This window comes from Haplochromis burtoni, unplaced genomic scaffold, assembly GCF_018398535.1.
Source record: "Haplochromis burtoni strain Fernald_Lab_line unplaced genomic scaffold, NCSU_Asbu1 Contig_68, whole genome shotgun sequence".
NCBI classification, from domain to species: Eukaryota; Metazoa; Chordata; class Actinopteri; order Cichliformes; family Cichlidae; genus Haplochromis; species Haplochromis burtoni.
The window spans coordinates 443,044-465,822 of NW_024582429.1; the positions used below are offsets into that span (position 1 = coordinate 443,044).

At 40.6% G+C, this 22,779-nt stretch overlaps 2 protein-coding genes across 3 annotated transcripts in view; one reads left to right on the forward strand and one right to left on the reverse strand.

The window, feature by feature from the left end:
- Positions 1-1,139: 1,139 nt before the first annotated feature.
- rcvrna (recoverin a) lies at positions 1,140-2,930 on the forward strand. Its single transcript, XM_005924184.3, has 3 exons — positions 1,140-1,649; positions 1,921-2,032; positions 2,128-2,930. The coding sequence occupies exons 1-3, from the start codon at positions 1,269-1,271 to the stop codon at positions 2,244-2,246; spliced, it is 612 nt and encodes a 203-aa protein (XP_005924246.1). The 5' UTR covers positions 1,140-1,268; the 3' UTR covers positions 2,247-2,930.
- A 6,227-nt stretch (positions 2,931-9,157) lies between these two features.
- Positions 9,158-22,779, reverse strand: part of gas7a (growth arrest-specific 7a) — a 50,591-nt gene continuing 36,969 nt past the window's right edge. For both annotated transcript variants that reach the window (XM_005924181.2, XM_005924182.3), the window contains exons 10-14: positions 20,905-21,036; positions 18,619-18,742; positions 15,261-15,340; positions 14,428-14,526; positions 9,158-10,800 (exon numbers count right to left, since the gene is read on the reverse strand). In XM_005924181.2, the coding sequence (XP_005924243.1) occupies positions 10,687-10,800; positions 14,428-14,526; positions 15,261-15,340; positions 18,619-18,742; positions 20,905-21,036 (549 nt within the window). In that variant the 3' untranslated portion in view covers positions 9,158-10,686. The remainder of the gene's footprint in view (positions 10,801-14,427; positions 14,527-15,260; positions 15,341-18,618; positions 18,743-20,904; positions 21,037-22,779) is intronic.

Here is a 22,779-nt window from a genome sequence, read left to right on the forward strand (position 1 = left end):
TCCCAGGCTCATTGCTTTTTACATAATAATACCTGCCAGTTTGCGAATGACAGATGTGAGGTTTGAGCGAATGCCTTTTCCCCTGACGTACAGATGCTCAACATTTTGTGCAATTGTGAACTAAACCTAAACGATTATGTAAAAGTATGTAATGGTATTTTAAATGTGAAATGATTGACCTGGACTTTACCTAATCTGATTTTGCAAAGGTAGATGCAGATTTACACAGAGACTCTCCCGGATTATGTTTATGCATAAAGGAAAATTTAGGATTGCTTTGTCCAACTTTAACTTCATTTAAAATGCAGAAAAATCCAAATAAATGTGCACTGGCTTTCACTTCATTCACCAAAGCTGGTACACCTTGCACAGGATGAAACAGGATTATAATCAGCTGTTATGTGTGTCAGCAGTGACCTCTTGGTCCCTGACGCGTGAGAGCTGCCGATAGATTATTGTAGATTAATTCTGATGCTGATCACAGTATAGCACAAATACTCAGTTGTGGTCCAAAGACATGCAGTTAGTGTGGTTAGGTTAACAGAGGATTCTAAGTTGCCCATAAGTGTGAATGGTTGTCCGTCTCTTTGTTAGCCCTGCGACAGACTGGCAACCTGTCCAGGGTGCACTCTGCCTATCGCCCTAAGACAGCTGGGATAGGCTCCAGCCTCCCCTTGACCGTCAATTGGATAAGCAGAAGAGAATGGATGGATGTATTAACATAAAGATGATTTTGGAAATTACCAAAACTGTTAATTTAGGACAGCTGTAGAATAAACCTTACATTGGGTGGTGGTCTAATACATTTGTTTAACACTGTCTGGTTTAGTGTAAGCAAATTCCTCCCTAGTGCCAATGATAAAAGATGGCACCAGTCTAAGCTCGTCTTTCTTTGGCCCCAAAGTCAGTATTATTATACTTCAACCCTGTAACTAAATATTAGAGTGTATTTACACAAATTCTGCTTAAAAAGGCAAATATCCTTCCAGATGTTGAGCTTCTAAGTAACGGCCACCTGCCGCCTTTAATCCGCTGCGCTTGCCTCCTGTATTTAACTCTGTCTTCAATATAAAGGTGTCATAGCAGTGTGACGCAGTTATCCCCCTTAATCTTCAAGACAGCTGTCTGGATTTAGGCAGTGATGATCATAATCCCATTTGGCACCTTGAGGGGCTCGACAGAGCGAACACAAGACAGAGCGCACAAACGCCACAGAAGTTTAACGGCCAATCGCAGGAGATACAAGAATTTAACCTTTCTTGATCAGGATGGGGAATACTAAGAGCAGCGCTTTGTCGAAGGAGCTCCTGGAAGAGCTGAAGTCCAACACCAAATACACAGAGGCCGAACTGTGCACCTGGTATCAGTCCTTCCTTAAGGAGTGTCCCAGCGGGAGGATCAGCAAGCAGCAGTTCGAGGGCATCTATGCCAGCTTCTTCCCAGACGCGGACCCCACGGCGTATGCGCGGCACGTTTTCAGGAGTTTCGACACTAATGCAGACGGAACTTTGGACTTTAAGGAGTACATCGTCGCTCTGCACCTCACCTCCGGGGGAAAGACTCTGCAGAAGCTGGAGTGGGCTTTTGGCCTCTATGATGTGGATGGAAATGGAACCATCAGCAAAAATGAAATCCAAGAGATTGTTAGGGTACCTATACTTCATACTAATTTTATCTGTTCTGAATACACTAAAATTACATGACTAAACTGAATTCGCGTTACATTCATCTATTGAATAATCACAATCACTTCTGTGAATGTGTAAATGGACCTTTGATGATTTCAATTTTAAGCCACAGCCTCCTCCAAATTACTCCACTTACAATTACTCAAAGAAAATGTAATATTCCGACGAATATTTGATTAAATTCATCATGAATCATTGGTTACACCTATAAAATGTGTTTACTCTCCTGCAGTCAATATTCAACATGATTCCTGCTGACGCACAGAAGAAGCTCCCTGAGGATGAAAACACGCCGGAGAAAAGGGCTGAAAAAATCTGGACATTTTTCGGAAAGAAGGAGAACGGTAAACCACACTTTATTAACTCTCATCTCGTTATCTGCTGCACCTTCACAAGGCACAAGCATTTTGTTGACGTTTCTTTTTTTGGTTCTTTGCAGATAAAATCTCAGAGGGAGAGTTCATTCAGGGCGTGATGGACAACAAGGATATCCTACGCTTGATACAATATGATGAACCTCAGAAAATCAAAGACAAGCTGAAAGAGAAGAAGCAGTAGAGTACAGGCTAAAAACAGAGCATAAAAAAACCTCACGTGGTTTTAAGACTGATTTTTGTGGTTATATTTTAACCGCTTTAACCACATTTCTTGTTTTTTATTGTAATTAATCATGTTCATGTTCTTTCTGGTAAACTAGGCAAACTGTTTCATTTTTTGTCATTGCAAGTAGTAAGTAAATAGGGAGATTAGGCACATTTGATAAAATAAAATAAAATAAAATAGAAGCTGAACAACTGTGCAATGGATCAATTTTAAACAGTGTAACCGCTCAGGCTAGAACAGGGATGGCAACGTGAATGTTGGGAGTCAAAACAGTTGGGAGTCATTTTTACTTGAGTTGCAATAAATTTTATTAATAACTCCTTTGTGGATCCATATTCACACTTTACAAAGGCATCCATAGGCTGGATTGGACATTTTTGGCGTGTCCGTTTTGTTTAGCCTCCTTGGTTTAGATGTTGTACTTTGTGTAAACGAGCTGATTTCATGCAGTTAAATCTTTAAATCACACAATTTACAATGGACAGCGCACAAGTTTGTTCGTTATTTTAGTTTGTTCAATTTTGTTCAAATATGTTTTGTACATTTTTTGTGTAGTTGTGGCAGTGAACACGTTAACTCATTATTTGTTTAAATGTTCTCTTTTGTGTACATGAACATGAAAACCTGTCCGTAAAGGTGTATGTGTGTTATGTTTTGTGATTTTTAAGTGTCGTTGTATAACATGGTAATATCCACCAAGGACACTTCAGCCATGTCCTCGACTCTTTTAAAAAGCAGTGTGTCTGAAACATGCATTTTGAACACACTTCCTTTCCACTTGGAATTTGTTTTAACTGATATATTTGTAGTGTTTACACTGTTTCACAGAGTGACTCATCCCAACCAACTGTAGTTTGTATACATCTTTATTTTGGATTATCTTTACACATATATTTACTCTGGTTTGGTTTCCAATGAAACTTAGTTTGGTTTCTGTATTTTAATCCTTAAACGTTTATATTTTAATTACATTTATATTATCTGGACTATTTATTAAACAGCCACTAGACACACCTGATTTTTATATTAAAACAGGTGGAAAATACAAATGAGGACAGAATTATTTGCCCCCTTGTGAAAATTCCTATTTTTAAAGGTAATTTGGAGAGGGAAGGAATTTACAAAAGCTTTCCCAAACATCCTACTGTTATTTTGGATGCTTACATTTCTTTACTTTGTATACAGAAACAATATTATTTCACATTAACTACCCCCGATGATAACAGTCACTGTGTATCGTTTTTCCTTTTCTGCAGTCTGTTGTTTTAGTCGGTTGATCTGATGGTCTTCTGTCATGAACTTTGGACTTCAGTTCACCCCACAGATTTTCAGTGGGATTCAAGTCAGGGCTTTGTGACATAATCAGCGTCACTCTGAGAACGGGGTATAGTTTCATTCAATCTTTCCTCGGGTTGTCCTCGGCATGCCTCAGTCTGGCTTGAATGTGCCTCTTCTGCAGAGTTTTTCTTGGTCCACAGTCTCAGAGTGCATTTCTCTGCAGGCTTCTAGTGATTGTCTTTTCTGTGAATACACATCCCTACTTGGCTAACTCCTTCACTATCGTCTTGGCAGTTGTCCTGGGGTTAGTAGACACATCTCTCACTAGTTTTGTTCACTTCCTACCTCCACCAGGCTTGTTCTGTACTGTATGGCTCTTTTTAAATATCTTAATACTTCTCACTCCAGTTCTTGAAATGCTGTGATAACTTTAGATCTTCATCTCCTGCTTCGTCTAAACTGATTTCTTTTGTTTTTAGAATGATATTTTCTCAAGTGACAGCTCAAACCCTTGCTGAAGTTTTTATACTGTGTAAATTGGAAGATAACACATAGTTTTAGCCTGTTTTACAAGCACAGCAATAAAAAGGTCAGTTTGTCAGGGCGCTAATATTATTGCCCTTTAAGGTTTTTTATTTTTTCTGGAATAATTCGATGGTTGTTTCCAAATAGAAATCATTTATTCGTTCCAAGGAAAACAATTATGATTAAAAATGGAGAAATCCCTTGCTCTGTTAACAAGCACTTGGGGAAAAGAGATCACTTTTGATGACAGGAATATCCAGCCTGGTGATAAGTCACCTCCTCTAACATGTATACCTAAAGACTCAGTTTCCTGACTCTGCAGTGTTATGAGCCGTCCTGACACTCAGTGGTTGCATGCCAGCCTTTTATTGACAGCCAATTTACTCTCTAATACATCTGGCAGCTCTCCAGCGTGTTTTTTTCACACTTGGATTCATTCATTAGATTGAAAGCAAGAAAATCGGGATGAGAGCTCCTTATGAAGGGAATTAGGCTCAGGTTAACAACCCTTCTGTATCAGCCAATCCTATTAGGAGCTGAAGGTCAGTTGAGACACACAGCCAACTCACAGTTAGGATAATGCGGGCTTGGCACAGAGAACGATACACTGCTCCAACATGCTCCCCCGCATAGATCATTTGCTTCCCGCGGTCCAACTTGAATCCATTAGTATATTTTACTTTTAGTTTAACTTTTCTTTGTTAAGCTTAGGCTACGTCCACACTAGCCCGGATAGATGTGAAAACAGCGTTTTCGTCTGAAAACGCTCCACGTCCACACTAGTCATTTTCAAAGAGTCCACACTAAAACGACCGAAAATGCTGACGTTGCAGTTCTGTGCATGCGTGAAACGCAAGATGACTCGACCTGCGTCATTTCCCTCTGCCGTTTATTTACATTCCGGCTCTTTGAATCGTGGCAGCGAAATGGCAAGACAAAGCAACAAATTTTTCAAGTGGACTGATAATGAGGTGGAGTTGTTGCTCTGAGTCACCAACGAGTACAAGGTTTCCAAAGCAAACGAGAACATCGACTGGGAGACGGACCAGAACAAATACGCAAAATATTGGACCGCCTCAAAGAACAGTATCCGGTTGTTCAGTGATGACGCGACGAATCCTACTTCCGGGCCTAAAGTAGTCTGCGTTTAATATGGCTTTTGTGTTGTTAACATGTTTAATGTTATGTATTTTCTTCTATTTGATCTCAAAAAGCTCCTAAAACAGTCAGTGATCACTGTTGACCTCCCTCGGCTTTTATTACCGCTAATCATTTATTTAAGCTCAGTTTTTAAAACCTTAGGATGTACTACAGCCCAGCCCATGCAGCAGTATATGAATGACTAACCTCGTATTGTGGATGGATTATCTCAGTTGTTCTCCTGGCTGAAGTTTGGTCCTTTTACAGCATCCTGCCATGCGATTACATTTGTTCCTGACCACCGAGAACACTCACGTTAACTTTTATCGAGTGGAAAAAAAGTTAGCTTGTTTATATTATGCTAACATAGCTGTGTCGCTAGCGGTCACGTAGCACATCATTATATACCAGCTAGCCCAACTTCAGTAACCCTACAAACGTCACTGCTGTTTAGTTTTCTGTCTTCATTTATGCTGGAAGTGATAACAGAGCTGTACGTTTTAATTTGTTTCCAAAACCCCGCAGTCAGGACATGCTATATTGTATTTAGATAGAAGCTAGCGAGCTAACTCCCTGCTAACTTCTAACTCCGTTAAATGTCATAAATTCCGTTTTCATGGATGCCTGGATGTTAAACTCAATTGTTACACCTGGTAGAGCAGAACGCTGATCATTTTATTAAAGATGAAAGACTTTAGACAGTTTTTCAACTCTCAGTAATGCCATAGTGATCGTTTGATATATGGACCTGCAGCGGAGTTTAGGTCCAGACACGGCTAGTGACGTCAGACTGAACAATCAGATTACATGACTGGGTAAGTGGTCACATGACTGCATCATATGACCAACATGCGTCATCGTTTTAGAAAGTCTGCGTTTTCAAGTGTCCACACTGCGACGGGACAGCTCCGTTTTGAAATGTATGCGTTTTTGAGAGCGTTTTCAAAACGCTGTCTCAGGCTACGTCCACACGTACCCGGGTATTTTTGAAAACGCAGATTTTTCTATGCGTTTGCACCTTTCGTCCACACGTAAACGGCGTTTTTGGTCACTGAAAACGGAGATTTTTAAAAACTCCGGCCAGGGTGGATATTTTCTAAAACTCCGTTTTTGCATTTACGTGTGGACGAGAAAAACGGAGAAAACGCAGCGTCAAAGGTGTGCGCCTTTTTTGACGTCACACTGTGCGCCACGTTATTGTTTCGGTGAAATGAATTTCTACAATACTGTTACTGTTAATTCTACTCTCTGCAGTGTTTAAATGCTTACATATACACACACAGTTACTGTCCCTCCACACATACGACTCGGTTCTGCTTCTATGCCCCAGCTTTGTTTACTTTTTCCCACCGAGGCTTCTAGACTTCTGATTGGCCAACATTTCTACACGGTTAGGAATATAGCGCCACCTGCTGCTTTGGCATGTTCCTAGCAGCGTTTTCCTTCATTTCTGCCTTTACGTGTGGACGGGGTTGTTTTTTAAAACAAAAACGGAAAATCTCCGTTTTCAAAAATACGTTTGGACGTAGCCTCAGTGTGGAAGGGAGGCCAAAACGGAGAGAAAACGATGTGTTTTCAAACGAAAACGCTTTAGTGTGGACGTAGCCTTAAAGCGATAAACAAGAAGACAGTTTGTGTTTGAAGTGACACACAATCCCTTTTTTATGCTAATTAAGAAAGATTCAGGTACTTTTTAGGCATATTTTTCAATTTGTGATTAATGCTTAAATCTCCCTTGTTGTTGACTGCCACCTATCTTTTATGGTACTCTGTCACAAAGACACCCAGTGATCTCTAAACACAACACACAGAGCTCTGAAACTCCCAAACTAAATTTAAAGGAAAGTATAGTTAGTTCTCCCTGTTTTCTCTGTATTATTGTAGAGTCTCTACGTTACCTTACAATATAAAGAAATATCAGGGAACTGTTGTTGTGTTGCTATATAAATAAAATTGAATTGACATATTTCATTTGTAGTTTAACACAATAGATAAGGGACTGCTGTGCAGTCAGTTAATATAGAATCTAGCTGTTATTTCCTAAAGTGGGATGAGCTATGACTATATAGACAGCGTTTACCTTTCAGTCTGCCTTTGGTAGCTTTTAGGCCAGGATTTAAGGTTGGGACAGCGGGCACAGGAATGTGATCAGCTCTCCTGCTCCGAGGAACACTGGCTGGTCTTGTCCATGCCACAAAGCTGACACACCAAGTCTTTGTGTGTCATGGGGTGCACCTGCTTGGCACTGCTCATCTCACGGTGCAAAATGAAGGCATTTGTTGTTGCAGTGTCCAGGAAGTGCAACAAGATGATCCTCTACCAGGGAGCAATGTTTCTGTGGGTGGAGTAGTGCAGAATGAGCTGATCTGACAGGTCAGCTCCACCCATATCTTTGTTGTAGGCCATGATTGGTGGCCTCACTTGCAGTTTTAATCTTGCTAGTGTTTATCTTGAAGCTAATAGTGTAGCCACTGCCACTGCAATATTGTGTCAAACCAGTTTTTGCCGCCTTTTTTCTTTTTTTTACCCCCGTCCTTTTATCCATCCTCAGGTCTTCTACCTTGCCTTTTATACAGACTTCACAGTGTCCGTGGAATAGCTGAGTACTCACCTGTAAGCTTGTTTAACTTAACTATTTAATGTTTAAATCCAATCTGTATATTGTACCAGTCTGATCAGGTCTCATATTTGCCATCATTTGTCAATTATTGGCATTATTTGAGGTTTAAAGCTGTTTTTGAAACTTGCAAAATGCGAGTATCTGTGGGCTTGTTAATTTAGCCTAAGTCGAATAAAATCACTGGTTCGTGTGTCTATGGGTTCTAGACGTTGGTACTTCAGCCTAACAGCGGCCTCCTTCACTTGTGTGACCATCTGGGCCTTATATTCATTCTTCCAGTGAACAAGTACTAAATGCAAGTTCAACACCTGGAATCAACTCCAGATCTTGTATCAGTTTAATTCAGAATAATGAGGGAACAGATCTCATATGCTCGTCAAACTTGTCAGCTGTTCAGTTTAGTTAGAGCAGAGGTGTGAAACATAAGGTCGGAGGGCCTCCAGTTTTGAAACTTTTGGGGCTTATAAAGTATTTTTTAATAAGTATTCCAGCGTTTTCTTAATGATAAAGACATTCATTTTCATTTTTCATAGTCATTCATGTTACAAAACACAGATAAGCAATTAAATGACAGAACATTTCCTGTTTTGTCACTACTATAATTTTTTTTCTTTTCTTTTTTTTACAATGGGTCCACAGTACTTAAAAAGGACAATTTCTGTAAATTAACAAACAAAAATCATTTTTTGTAATTACAGGACAGCCTCGGCAATGAGCTACCAGAACATTCTCTGTAATTTTACACATTTAATTGTTGTAATTTATGACCAAAGACTTGTGGCAGCATTTCTCTGTTATGCAGAAAAAACTAGATGTACTGCTGAAAATACACTTTCTAAGATACGTCAGGGTTAAGAGTGTAGTTTACATATTTACATTGATATAAAGGGGAGTTTCCCTGATCCGGTCCACAGACGGCTATATAACTTTCACATTGCTGCTTTTTATAAAAAACATCTATAATTCCCAAACAGTTCATGCTAGATGTCTGGAAAACCTCGTGAATTAAAGCTGATATTGATTGTGCCATTGTTCAATAATATAATTCAGGTGTAAAATGTAAAAAAAAACCCAACCCCATAATAATCATATTTGGATTCATTATATGAAAATCTGTAAGAAACACTTGAGCAGTGTTATGAGCTGCAGGTTTAACATAAAACATGTTCACCAGGTTTATGAGTTTTAATTTTTTTTTTATTCACATCAATCAGATCTTAAATGAAACATCTTGCAGATGTAACTGCCCATTTCTAAACCCCCAGCCCCCCCTGGCAGAGTTACATAACGACACGCTGTGGCATTTAATTTTCAAAGAGGAGATTTATTTTGGACACTGCATTCCTCACTACACCGTCGGGACAGAGGTCACCTGTGATCCAACATTCTTAAAAACATTGGGAAAATCGGATTAAACTCACGTTAATGAAAACAGTCACCACAGAAGGGCAGTTAACTCAACCGTTATGTCATTGTGGATTCTGGTCAAGAACATTTAGTTGGAACATAACTCGTCACACTTAGTGCACAACATTGAGACACACTTATAAAAACCTCTACAACAAATACACTATTTCAAACCTACACATGAAGCCGTTTGGGGGGTGGGGGTCAAAGCAAAGTCTGAATGTGCTGCAGGGGACGAACGGTCAGTGTTTTTCATAAGGCAGCTAAGCATTTCTTTACTTTTTCACAACTTTTTTGAGTGCCTGGCAGCTGGATTAAAAGCTTTATTATTTAACTTTGTCCTTCTGGGAACATAGAAAAGAAAAATGATTCCAAAACAAACAAAATGTAAAGACAGCGACAGACAAACACATATATGTAAACACGGACACGTAGTCTACATGCAGTCTCTGATATCTCTATCACCTCGCACTTCCCGCTGCATGTCGACCCTTAAAGATCTTCTCTTTAAGGGTCGACAAAACGTGAAACAGACGACGTTGAACAGTGCAAACATCGAACCAGTATGTACAAATGTACACCGATGCAGAGAAGAATAAATCAAGGACATTCCAGGTATATAACCGTTAGGCACTAAAAGGTGTTTCAGTGTAATTTGGACCACCTTTTCCTCCTTCGCGCTGATTCAAAATAGACCCTGGCCTAAATCTTGGGACTCCATCTTGGGACTTGTGCTGAGTGTAATCAAATCCCGATTGCAAAATGCTTGGAAAAGTTGAGGTTTCTGGATATTTATGCTGTACACTTTCCTTTTTTTAAGTGGGAGAAAGCTCCAAAATTATGGACAAGATAGAGAATACCTTGTTTAACTTCCATAAACTACACCGAAACAGCCATCATGGTTCCACAGAGTGTGCAGCTCTCCACGTACAGTGAAAACAATATATTCAAAACATGCATTTCCACCAAAATGGACCAGCAAATTATGAAAATATATCATTCCAAGATCTCAGTATGCTTCAGTATCCAAAATAATATCAATAATCAGACTTTTTTTTTGTTTGGTTTACTCAGACTGGAAAAGTGTTGGCTGACGCTAAACTGAACAATTCAAAATACGTACATTTTTTTTAATAATCTCAACTTTACAACAGGTAAACAGCAGAATATGTTAAATGGCATTCAGTAAGCTAATGTGGATTATGATGGGGTTTAAATTTAGAAGGAACATGCTGGTACTTGGGTCCGTTACTGTTAGCTGGACTGTTTTCCTCCTCACTGTTCCACTCAGAGAGAGGATGAGCAGACCTCAGGGGTCTGAACATGCACCGTCCCCGAATCAGTGTCATCAAGTGTTCCTGGATTCTGTGGATGTGTTTTAATACTGAAGACAGGACAGCTGATCCCAGGTCAGGCCGGGACGAGCTATATGTCCATATCCACAGGCCGAACATCGCCGGTTTTGTTCTCCTTCACCCACAGCTCTCGGTCTTTGGCGGGATCCACATTCTGCAGCAGCTGGTCGACGGGCTCAACCATCTGAAAAGATATTAACAGTAATGTGACCCCTTAAAACTTCAGTCTTCATTCAGAGTTAAACACCTAAAGGTCAGGTGCTCAGGAGGTGCTGAGCGGTCAGTTGATTGGATAATCTGCCCAAAAATCCCAAAAGAGTTTGGTAACAAACTAAACCACAAACTTTAGTGACAATTTTTATATAGCAACATGTTTCATTACTTGCAAAATCAATGACTTTGACCCAAATGACCGCTTCACAATCAGCTGATTTTTTTCAGGCCCCCCAAACTGCAGTGGAGGAGGTCGAAATGCAGCGTTTTTGAGCCCTCATAACCCCACAAGTACAGGAGATATCCACATGAAATGTTCAGGACTGAAAATCAGGAAGCTCATCACCCAGTGTCACAAATATTAGCACATTTTTGAGTCTGTGTGGCCTGGATGTCATAACGCAGGTAAAAAGGAGACCTTATTTTGAGCAGCTACCTGTCCCACCTGGTGACATGAGGCTTTTAACTTTACCCAACATGCACCTTTTTAGGTTTTCTCTTGCAAATGATCAGAAAACAATTTAAACATTCAGGAGAACAGTGCTTCTTTTCCTGTTTCTCTAATTCTCTTTATAAGGAGCTCTTATTCTCAGAGACGTTAACCAGTGCAGTTTATTCAAACTGTGATGCCAAAAATGATTCTAGCAAATTATGCTGTACGTAGATGAGATTTTGGACATTTGGAGCAACTCAAAAATGCAAGAACAAGTCCAAGAGGGGAATCCACCTTTTTCCAGATGGGATTCATATCCTCGGACTTCACACTCTGCTGCACAAAGCAAAGAATGTAAGCCTCAATCAAGCCAACGGAAATGCAACATGAGGCCGAGACCATGGTCGGGAGTTTTGTTCATATGTGTGATTAAAGGATGTCTGAATGAGAGGGAGACAGGGGGAAAAGGTAAACATCCAAGGAGCAGAGGTAGTAAAAGCAACCTTAACTAACTTGGATCAACCATCCAAAGCAACAGAGGTGAAGAGGAGAGTGCAGGCAGGGTGAAGCAGGTGGAGGTGAGTGTTAGGGGTGAGTTGCGACAGAAGGATAGCAGCAAGAGTGAAAGCGAAGGTGGAACGGCTATGGTGTATGGATTAGAGATGATGGCACTGGCAAAAAGACAGGAGGTGGAGCTGAAGATATTAAGATCTAAACTGGGAGTGACCAGGACAAAGGATGATGAATATGGAGGATAAGAAAAAGAAGAAGAACTAATGATGTGAACCAGAGATTTTAACTCAGAATACTGTGAGTCTTCCATAAAGTCTGTGTGCTAACAGAGGCTAAACCAGATCATGAGATTACCGTGGCCTACGGCTGCAACTCCCATCTGTATTCATTAGTCGGGTTCATTGAGCTTCAGTGTTGCTGCACATTTAAATCTTCCTCTATACAGACGAAAACAAAAAGTGAGCAATCCAAACGTAAAAGCTGTGTGACTTGAACTGTCCTATATTTTGCTTGCAGATGATTGTATTGGTTTCATCTCTGGTGCGTCTGTCACCTCTGCGGTATTCATGTTGTCAGCTTTCACGCAGAGAGGCGCCCTCGTTCTGGAAGCTTCCTACAGCGCTGACAGAAAACGTCTCATCACATTCAAAGGCCTTTGGCCCTAAATGAGCAGAACGTCTGGGCGGGTTTCTCTGAGGATCTGAGAGAGCTCAGCCGGCGCGCTGCATCAAAGGCTGACGCGGGATCGCCCAGGGCTCGCTCTGTCACAGCACCTACACTCGCCAGCTCAAGAAGCACGAAGCACGAAGTCGCATCACACCACTGCTGATGGTTTACTCGGACCCATAATGCACCGATTAGCTGATTATTCAGTCTGTTGTTCAGTAAAGGTGAGAATCACCAGACGGTCCACGATATGATGTTATCACAAAACTTCTTATTGCGATTTTTATAATATTCTGCAATATGCTCAGTATGGCAATTACATTTCTCGTGACTCAAAGTTAAACTTTGTTAATATCTGTTTTAGCCAATAAAAAGGTGTCACTTCAGTTACTTATTTTCTGCAAAATGAAATTGTCAAGCATACCAACGCTGTCACCGTCTGACATCAGACTGCTACTGAATGGGGTCAAGTCGGCAATTACATGTAATCTGTTACTGATAACACAGCAATTAACTGTGATGTTGACATAGACAGAAATCCACATTTAACTACTAAATGTGAGCTCAGCAAACTTCCTGGTCTATAGGAATGTAACCAGAATAAAACCAGCTGGTGGCAAAGACTGATTCACTGATGGTAACATGTTGGTTATCTGTCTGCATTTATACATTAAACTCAATTATTTGCAAAGCTACAACAATCTCTGAGTGTGACTGCAGTCAGTCCAAGTCAGACTGAGCCTTGTATCAGGAGACCTGTGCCTGGTGATCTAAAGATGCTGTGAGTGTGCAACACCCTCAAGCTCCGAGAAACCATTTACTCACCAAAACTAAACTAGGACGTAGCATTGTCATGGTGTTCAGTGTTGGTTTCTCGTTGAGCTGATTTAAGTTTGCTCTGCTAACGTTATTCCAGGACGGCGGTGCATAAGATGAGCCCTCTGGTTCATACCGTTCCCATATCACCACACACACATCGCGATGCTATGCTGTATCGATTTTTCCCCACACCTCAATCATTTGGTTCAGAAAATGTACGTTGCCAGGCGGCCTCTTCACATTTTATAATTTATCATACATGACAAAAAAAAAGGAACACGTCGCTTTGAGATGCTGAACTTTGGATTTTTCCCCCTACTTTTGCCACAGAAATTATTTATATATCATATTAGTACTACTTTTGATACTTACACCCTCGTTAAGGCACTGGCTTGGTGTAGGCGAGAGGTGTGGCATGGGTTACCCCAAATACTTCCATCAGACTAAGCCTGAATGTAGCCCAAAGAAAACTGCAATGTGTGACCTGTTTTAGGTGGATTAACTAGCCAATATTTTCACTCTGGCTCTAAATACAAAAAAAGTTATGATATACAGTGATATGAGTCTATAAGAAGCAAATCAACTCCATTCAGTATTAAAACCAACTGTTTTAAGGATAATGCGGAACTACAAATTAATAGAATGTAGCTAAAAAGCAGGGATTGAAAAGATGTTTTTCCATAGTCTGACACTGAAGGCTCTCGCCGACAGTCTCTGCTTGGATCTGGAAAAAAGGGAACTGCAGTGTTACTGTGGAATAAATTAGGGACGCTAGCTTCTGGCTCCGAAGTGTGTGGGTACATCCATCATTTACAAGCCATCTACAATCTTAAGGGTGAGATTTCTGTTTTCATCTGTGAATATGAAATGAGTACACAACATCAGTGGCTTTGGAGACGGATTTAGAGTTCTTGTGATCAAAAAACAGCAGGAAACACAGAATTACAGTTACCAGGAAAACTGAGCGAGAAACTGAAGTGATTAAGTAAAAAATAAGGTGAGAAAAAGGCTCTGCAGATTACACAAAGACTAGAAACCTGCAAAGGCAGAAGCAGAAACTACTAATAAGACAAAACCATTACAAAAAAAGAACAAAAACAGGACACAAAATGACAACAGAAGCCAAAATAATACCACAAAAAAGTGCTAAAACTGCCACAAACTCACACTCTGGTTGAACATGTCTGTTTCATGCCGTAGGGTCGTATACTGTCGTAAATGCTGCTGAATCCACTCGATCCGCTCCACCTCCAGTTTCTCCAGCTCCTACACGGAAAAGGGAAGACAAATGTCCTACTTAGTAAGACAGACAGCCGATAACCGCTGTACTACTGACATCACGCAGATTATCAGTCCTTCATTAATGAGCAGAGATCCCACCACTGAATATGTTGAAATAAAAATCCAGCTTTTGCTCTTTTCTCTGACCTCATATATAAAACGGCCGAGGTTCTTTCAACACAAGCTTAACTTTTACATTTGAATATAATATCAACAGTATTTAGGAAATATTATATCTTTCAGAGGTTAAAATTTGATTTAAAACCAGATAAATAATATTTTTCAGACAAATACCTGCACACTATGCTATCCTATAAAGGAAACTTTGTGATAGCACACATTAAAAACCATAACACCTTTAGTTCATTGGTGTAAATGTTTAATACTCAGTAATGTGTGGTTGTAAAGGTGAAACTGATGTTTATAATATTTCTCACCGGGCTGGAGTCTTTAGTTTATTTCGTTTTGCTGTAATCAATAACAAGATAATAAAAATATCCCTGAAGAGATAAGGACATAAAACCTCGATGAACTTACAGGATAGTGTTGTTGTTTTTTAATTAAAGTCTAATTACAGAACCTAATTGTACTTATTTGTGATTTTCCTGTACAGTATACATTACACAGTATAAAGTGTCACAGCTCAGACCTAGAAGAGAAGACATGCATCATATTTTGTTTCGGTCTTTTTGGCTCGTGAATCACACACAGCTGTTTACCATGCTGGTTGTCACCATTTCTTCAAACCACTTGGACTGGGTTTGGTTGTAGAGGTCCACACAGCGCATCAGGTCATCACCTGGAAAAAAAACACATAGCAACACGATGAGAAGAACAGCTGATGGTGTTTTATTTTGTTTCAGCTCTGAGTGCAAGATCGTGGATCTGCTGGTTAACACGTGCTGCAAGGCCTGTAACAATCAGCAGAGGGCGCTCAGGGATCAGCATTCAGCGAGCGCAGCGCCATCACAGATGAATCCCAGCTTCTCGTTGACCTGTACTATAAATGTTTAGCACCTTTCAAGACGATAGAAGCGTTTAATGAACGGTTTACAGCACACTGCACTTCAGCTATAAGCAGATGTAAGGACATTTCACGTGTCGAGAGGCAGCTTTGTTTTACTGTGAGTGGAGCGTCTAATTGTGGGTGTCCACAGAAGAAATCCTAAATTTCAGGAGCTATTTTGTTGCTGTATCTGTATATTCAGGCTGTGGACAGCTTTTTGCCTTTATGGTACTTGTTAAAGTTTTTTCCTTGAGCAACTTGTTCAGATTTTAGTTTATTTGCTGTCTCATTTATGTAGACCACAATAACTGTGACTAAGTTTTATGAGGCATACAACAATATTAATCAACATGCTTCATCCCTGCAGTAATGCGTTATATAAACAGTTACTTTAATAATAAAAATCTTCTTACAAATCATGACCCAAGGGTACTGAATGACCAAAGAAGGATATATTTTTCCCTTTTAAATTTGTGTTTAATAAATAATGAAACTGTAAATAACAGTATAGTATTAAATTATAATTATATGGACATTCAACATAATCTAATAAAAGATGAATTGACCCAGAAGGAATGACAGCTAAATGATGAGCCTGGATGTCAAACAGTAGGTAAAAGCAACTCCTTTTATATGATATAATTCGAGCAGCCACCTCTCCATCATGTGATACGATCCCTTTACAGTTTAACCAAAATGTAGTTTTCTGCTGTGACGTATCAGGAACAGATATTCAGGTATTCAGATATTCATGGCTGTTTCTGTTCCTCTACGCAGCCGACACTAAACTGATGGTTGTGTTTTTTTAACAGAGCTTAAATGTGTTTTTCATCCCTGAAAACAAAATGTAAATATCTTCTGTAGCTATGTGCTGGAACAAAGGGCCATACTTCAACCTGCCCTCGACCTTGAGGTCCTGTAACTGTGAAATATTCACAGGATGAAGGTAAAGTTTTACATAACTTTTTCATTTCCTCCCCTCAGATGATTCAAGTGAAGAATTGAAAGAAACTGAACATTTTATTTGTTTTATATTATAGAAATACTGTATTTTTATAGTAAATTGATGAAACCGCTTTGATGTTGCTATGTTTTGTTTTTGCTATATTGTATTTCATCAGCACTGTGGTTTTTATTAGTTCAAGCTCAGTTCTTAGACATTTGCCTTTATATGAGGCTGTAAACAGGATTTCCAATACACGCTAAACGTCGACAGTTAAAACAGATGCACGTAGCTTCTGGCTCTGAAAAATGAAGACGACACACAAGTGCCTCTAACCTGTATTCTATTTAATAGCCACCAGGGGGCGAAGCCTGTGAAAACAAAAGGATTTTTGGTCCTCTTGAAGTGTACAGGACCTCTCTAAACACTTTCCTGATGATATTATGGGCTCAGTCACTCGTTTCATTGGGTAAAGACTTGTGACTGAAAAGTCATTAGCCATTGAGCATGCAGTCTGTCCCTCGCTCATCACACTGAGTTTGAAAGATGTTGAAAATGCTCTTCTAAGGCTTCAAAACCGGCCGACATCACTGTAGCTACTGTCTATGATACTAAACATCCTTTTGATGTAGTCTCTCCTTCCAGTTTCTTTACTGCTGACCAAAGACGGCAGGAAGTTTAAGCTCTTTGCATCCTTACACTGAGCTAGGAAAAGAGGAAAACCATAGATGCTTATTAAAATTCCTTCAGTGCAGGTAAAATGGGTAAAACACCTCCCTGTGTTTAGCAGCGAGTAGTATTTGGCCCAACTTTAAGGTAGCAGCAGCACAAAGCCGACATCAATCACCTGAGCCTCGTGGAAGTTATTGATTAGTGTTGTGAACCGTGACTAATCTACTGAGGGGCGGACAGAAAGATTAGTTCCTGCAGAGCGTTTCCTCTCCAGAGGAGAAATATGGAGGGAAACTATTACAACAGGATCTTTTCTCATTAGGATGCCAAACATAGAGTTTCTTCTCTTTGGCGAGAAAACCCCCCACATCATAATAACAATGCATCCACACAGTCTGCAGAATATTGAACATATGGCTGATATTTTAGTTTAAGCCTTCCACGTTGCAGATGGATATGGAGGATGAAAAATGCATAAAAAATATCACAAATCAATATTTATTTATTAATGTACTTTACAGTAACAGTTTTATTTCTGCACATATTTAACTTTTAATTTTAATTTCTACATTTAATTCTGTACTTCTTTATGTATTTATTTATGTAAAATAACCAATTTATTTTTTAAGTAATGTATTTATTTTACTTAAGCGATAGAACCCTCACTGTAAAGTTGACCAACTAAAAGCTTGGAAAGTTATTATGCAAACAATAACATGACAATGACGTCTAAAAAGGATATAAAGGCACACACTGTTGTGATGTTAGAGGACCAAATATTCGACTTCCTGTCCACACGCGAGTGCAGAACTTGAGTTTTTGAAAACTTTAGTCTTCAGTGACATAAACAGATGTTTTCATGTGTGAGCGAAATGTCAAAAGGCATAAAAAAAAGGTAACTTTTCTAAAATACTCAAGTAGGTTTGGGCAGGGTCATCCTGATGTGCTCAGCAAGCAGCTGCTAAGTACAGCTGATAATGATAATAACAGCCAGTGATTCTGCAGTAATACTGACACTACATGTTGTAGAGTAATCATGCGACAGTAGCTACACAAACGCGTGAGTGTGCAAACTTTAGACTGCTACTGTAAGTTTGACTTCCCTGTGCAGTACAAAGCTACAGCCAGGTGAGCTTAGCTTAGCATAAACGGTAGAAAAAGTGGTACGGTAACAATAAGGCTGGTTTCCATCTTCTCCTTTCTTTAAACAAAAACAGGTTTACTGTCCAAAACGTCAAACTGCTCCTTTACCCCAGGAACAAGGGGAACTAAAACCACTTACAAACCTCTTTTATCGTTTCCAGCTGCTCACAGATGTGCTTTAAAACTTCATTATCCTGTTCTTTTATCCAGCTGTTTCAGATTCCTGTAAACTTCCCCCCCCCTCACATAAAATTCCCTGAATTTTCCATTTATTATTTGACGACTGTACTTTTGTGAGACTTTGACCTCTGACCTGCTTGTGTGGATTTCCGCCGGGCCTTCTTTATGTCCTCCTCCGTCTTATTGCTGAGTTTAATTTCCAGCTGCTGGGTCTTCACCTCCAGATCCTTCTGCCTGTCTGCCAGGGCTTTACGTGCCTGCGGCGCGCACAGAAACAATGAGTCATTCGTGGTAATCCTCAGATTTACTGCACCTACATCTATTACTACAGTCATTACAGCCTTTTCATGCTGGCTTCTGACTTCCGTGCTGCGATCCTGGTCTCATCCTTTAATCTTCTTCTAATCCATACCATTGAGTCTTTCCTCTTATTCTGTACATAGGCAACTCTCCAAGGTTGTGCTGTGATTGTGTTTGAAATGTAAACACAGAATAATATAATAAAGGCGATGTGAGCCAAAACAGCCCATTTTAAACCTGAGACATTGAGCAGCAAATATTTCTTTTCAGTTTTATCAGAGTTAAGACAGAAAAACCAAAAAAATAAAGCATAATGCAGATATTAAAAAGTGGTATAGTATAGTACACAGTAAATCTGAAGACTGTTTAAGAGCTTAAGGTAAAAATCTAAAAGAAACTGAAAATAGAAACGTATGCAAAAAGTTGAATATAATTCATTAAAGTGTCTACAGGACAAGAACTTAATAAGTCCATCCATCGCAGTCTAGATCACGAGGACGGCTGTCTAAGTAGTAATGCCCAGACCTCCATCTCCACAGATCCTCTAGCTCTTCTGGGGGATACCAAAGTGTTCCCAGGCCAGCCAAGAAATCTCTGGGTCTGCCCCAGGGCCTCCTCCTGATAGGACAAGTCTGGAACATCTCACCCAGGAGGTGCCCAGAAGGCATCCTAATAATCGCTCATTTCAATGTGGAGGAAGAGTAGCGGCTCTACTCTGAGGCTGTCATGATTGACTGCACTATCACGCTCTCTCTTCACCACGATGGACCAGTGCAACGTCTGCATCACTGCAAATACAGCGGGTAATGAAAATTACCCTTTTCATACCGAAAACCACGGCCTCAGACTGAGATGCAATTCTCTTTCCAGCTGCTTCACACTGGTCTGCAAACAGCCCAATGTGAGCAGGCGGTCAACGCTCGACGATCTGCAAAAGCAAGCGACGAGATCCCGAGGCCATCAACCCGCCACCCTCCATCCATCTGCTGCTAGAAATCCTGCCCACAAAAATTCTGAACAGCATCTGGACAGCCATGGTCGCAGAGTCCAACACCCACTGAGATGAATCTGACTTACAGCTGGCAATAAAAGGGCCAAGCAATTATAGCGGTTGCACAGGAGGACTTCAATACCCTATACTTCTAAAATCCAGATGCTCTGAGTACACAAAACACATGTAGACTGGTTAGACAAACTCCCATACATCCTCGCATAGCATTGAGAGTATAAAGAGCTGGTCCAGTGTTTCAGGATGACTGGCACATCGTTCTTCTTGAATCCAAAGTGTGACTAATGGGTCCTCTCCAGCATCCCGGCATAAGCCTTCATGACTTCCACACAGTATCGCTGAGGTGTCGACCACACACATCATCCAGAGCTTTCAGAAACTCAGGGCATCAGAGTGAACTTCATCCACCCTGCCACTGCCACCAGACTCTGCCTCCACCATAGAAGGAGTGTCATTGGGACTAAAGAGAAGCATTCCTTCCAAGACCTGACTATGTCCTAAGCTAAGGTCAGCTGAACGCCTTCCCCAACGTACACAGTGTGGACAGGAAGCTGCTTAACCCTCCTGAGTCGCCTCCTGGACCAACCGACACAGCGTTATCTTATTTTGCTGAATAACTACGATGCAGCAAAATAAAAACAGAATAAAAATGGCTTTCTACAAGTAGGAAATGATTTCCACCTATGTTATGTGTGGCACTAATAAGACCAATAATCTTAATGGAAACAGCAAAAGGCTCCCTAGATCTCTAGTAGAAATGACGGTGCATGAACAACTGCCAACAAAGCGAGGTTGTTGGCTCTGCTTCTAGCTCTTCTGGCAGTGAAAACACAGTGTTCACATATTGCTGCCACCCACCACAACATGCCACAAAAATAAAAGTGAAAAGCAGAAAAAAAATGATCTGTGCAAGACAGAATCCGCATCCATTCATGAGCTGATACAGCAGGTGGGAAGCAGCAACAAAACACCGACTGCCATGAAGGGCCGAGCGTAGGAGGTACCGGAGCTGCTATCATTATGTCATCACTCTGATCCAAACAAACACTCGTCTGCGTGAAGCTTTACTGCATGTTTTGTGTGCATGTCAGCGACGGCATCACCACGCACCTTCTCCACGCTGGCGTAGCGGCTAGCCAGCTGCTTCCTGAGGTCGGCGATGTGATGGTCGTACTTCTTCAGGTCCTTCTTGAAGTTGTCGCCCCTGAAGGTCAGCAAGGGCTTCTCTACCTCCGTGTGGAGCTGTGAAAACAAAGCAGTCAGATATCAGTAATGTGCAGCGTGTTTTAAGAGCTTTCTGGTGTTCCTAATGCTTTGCTCTCTCATTTTCAGTAAAATGCAGTCAAATACAAAACCACCCACCCATGCACAACATCAGAAATAAATCTAAAGAATGACTTTAAGCTTTACTCAGCTATTCAGCAATTATGGCAGAGCTGCTTTAGGTGCCCCTCCCTGAGCCCGGTTCTGCTTCCCTTTGTCACCAAGTGCTTGCTCAAAGAGGGTCATTTGATTGCTGGGTTTTCTCTCTATTATTACAGAGTCTTTACCTTACAGTCCTTGAGGAACTGCTGAATTTAACTGAATTAAATTGAAGTTAAATTAAAGCTTGAGTCCACGTTTAAACTGAGCTTAAAGTAGAAAAAAGTGGATTTACACGAACTAGAATCTTCAATCTACCAACAGCACTCATAGGTGTGGTTAATTTTACCTGTGATGTAAATCTGAATACAATGAATTATTCCAAAGAGTGGTCCTTGGCTTTACTTCATCTATATGAGTAAGATCCACTCCTGATCCTCACAGGTTGGCAGGTGGTGACACCCCTAACCTATGGGCACGAGTTGTAAGTGACCGAAAGAATAAAACCGTGGATACAAACAGCAGAAACTAGTTTCCATTGGCTGGCTCGGCTCTGTGTTGAAAAGAGCTAGCTGAGGTCCTCTGGGCATCTGATCACGATGCCTCCTTCGTATCTTTCTTTGGAGGTTTTTGGTCAAAGCGAGCTGAAAGGAGAATCTCTGGTTCAGCCACAACTAGCTGGAGAGACTTTATATATCATCTGGATCACATGGTGCAAAAGCATCTGGAATACACTGCTTAGCCTGCTGCCACTATAACCCAACTTTGGACAAGTGGAAGAAAATAGATGGATTTTATCAGTCTAGAAGAAAGCATTTAGTCTCCAAGAGCGGCTCTAGAGGTGTAAAGCTAACCCGATGTTTACGATTGTTACCATGTCTTTTATACTGTGTTTTTTTCTGACAAACACCTGCCCTTTTACTGCATCAGCCACTGGTACTCTGTAGCTTTAGGTAATTTTCAGTGTTTACTGGTAGCGGCTAACTCCCTGGTGCCCGGCAGCAGAGTTATGGGGTTGTATCAGAGACCTCACGTGCCATTCAAATGTTTCTGGGATTTACATGTTTGTGGATTTTGATTGTTTTTTGCTTAATTTTGACAGGGGGATGTAGCATGGAGCGTTTCAGCCCACAGTTTGGTTAGTAATGTCTACCTGGATCAAAACTTACTCCCATTTATGTTTATTGGATCCATATCTTAAAGTGTGAACAGCACAATTTGCAGTTTTTAGGCACCTTAAAATCAATACATACATTGGCAGTGCATTTAACTTGGATCTTTATTAAACTGTGGAAAAGTGCAGCTAAATGGGTGTCAACTGTCTCTGTCCCTCAGCAAAAGTTTGTCCAATATTACAATTTGTTTTTTTTAAATGACATTTCAATGGACTGCGAGGTGCCTTTCAGCACTGATGGCTCTGCATGCTGAATACTAATCTGGTGCAAATGGCAAAGCTTGAAGCTACTGATGAACTGTAGCTTATTTAAAACTCGGTGAGCAAAACAAGTTGCGGCTTCTGCAGGCTTGATAAGACTCCTCATTCCTCCGCCTTGTTATACTTTACCTCCACCCACGATAACAAAGCATGGAGCCCTGCTGGAGCTGGGAAAGGCCTGCATAGCC

Excerpts from the sequence above, each read along its gene's own strand:
- rcvrna (XM_005924184.3), top strand. The coding sequence starts at position 1,269 with ATGGGGAATACTAAGAGCAGCGCTTTGTCGAAGGAGCTCCTGGAAGAG. Across the intron at positions 1,650-1,920 it reads AAATCCAAGAGATTGTTAGG|TCAATATTCAACATGATTCC; the intron begins GTACCTATACTT and ends ACTCTCCTGCAG. Across the intron at positions 2,033-2,127 it reads TTTCGGAAAGAAGGAGAACG|ATAAAATCTCAGAGGGAGAG; the intron begins GTAAACCACACT and ends GGTTCTTTGCAG.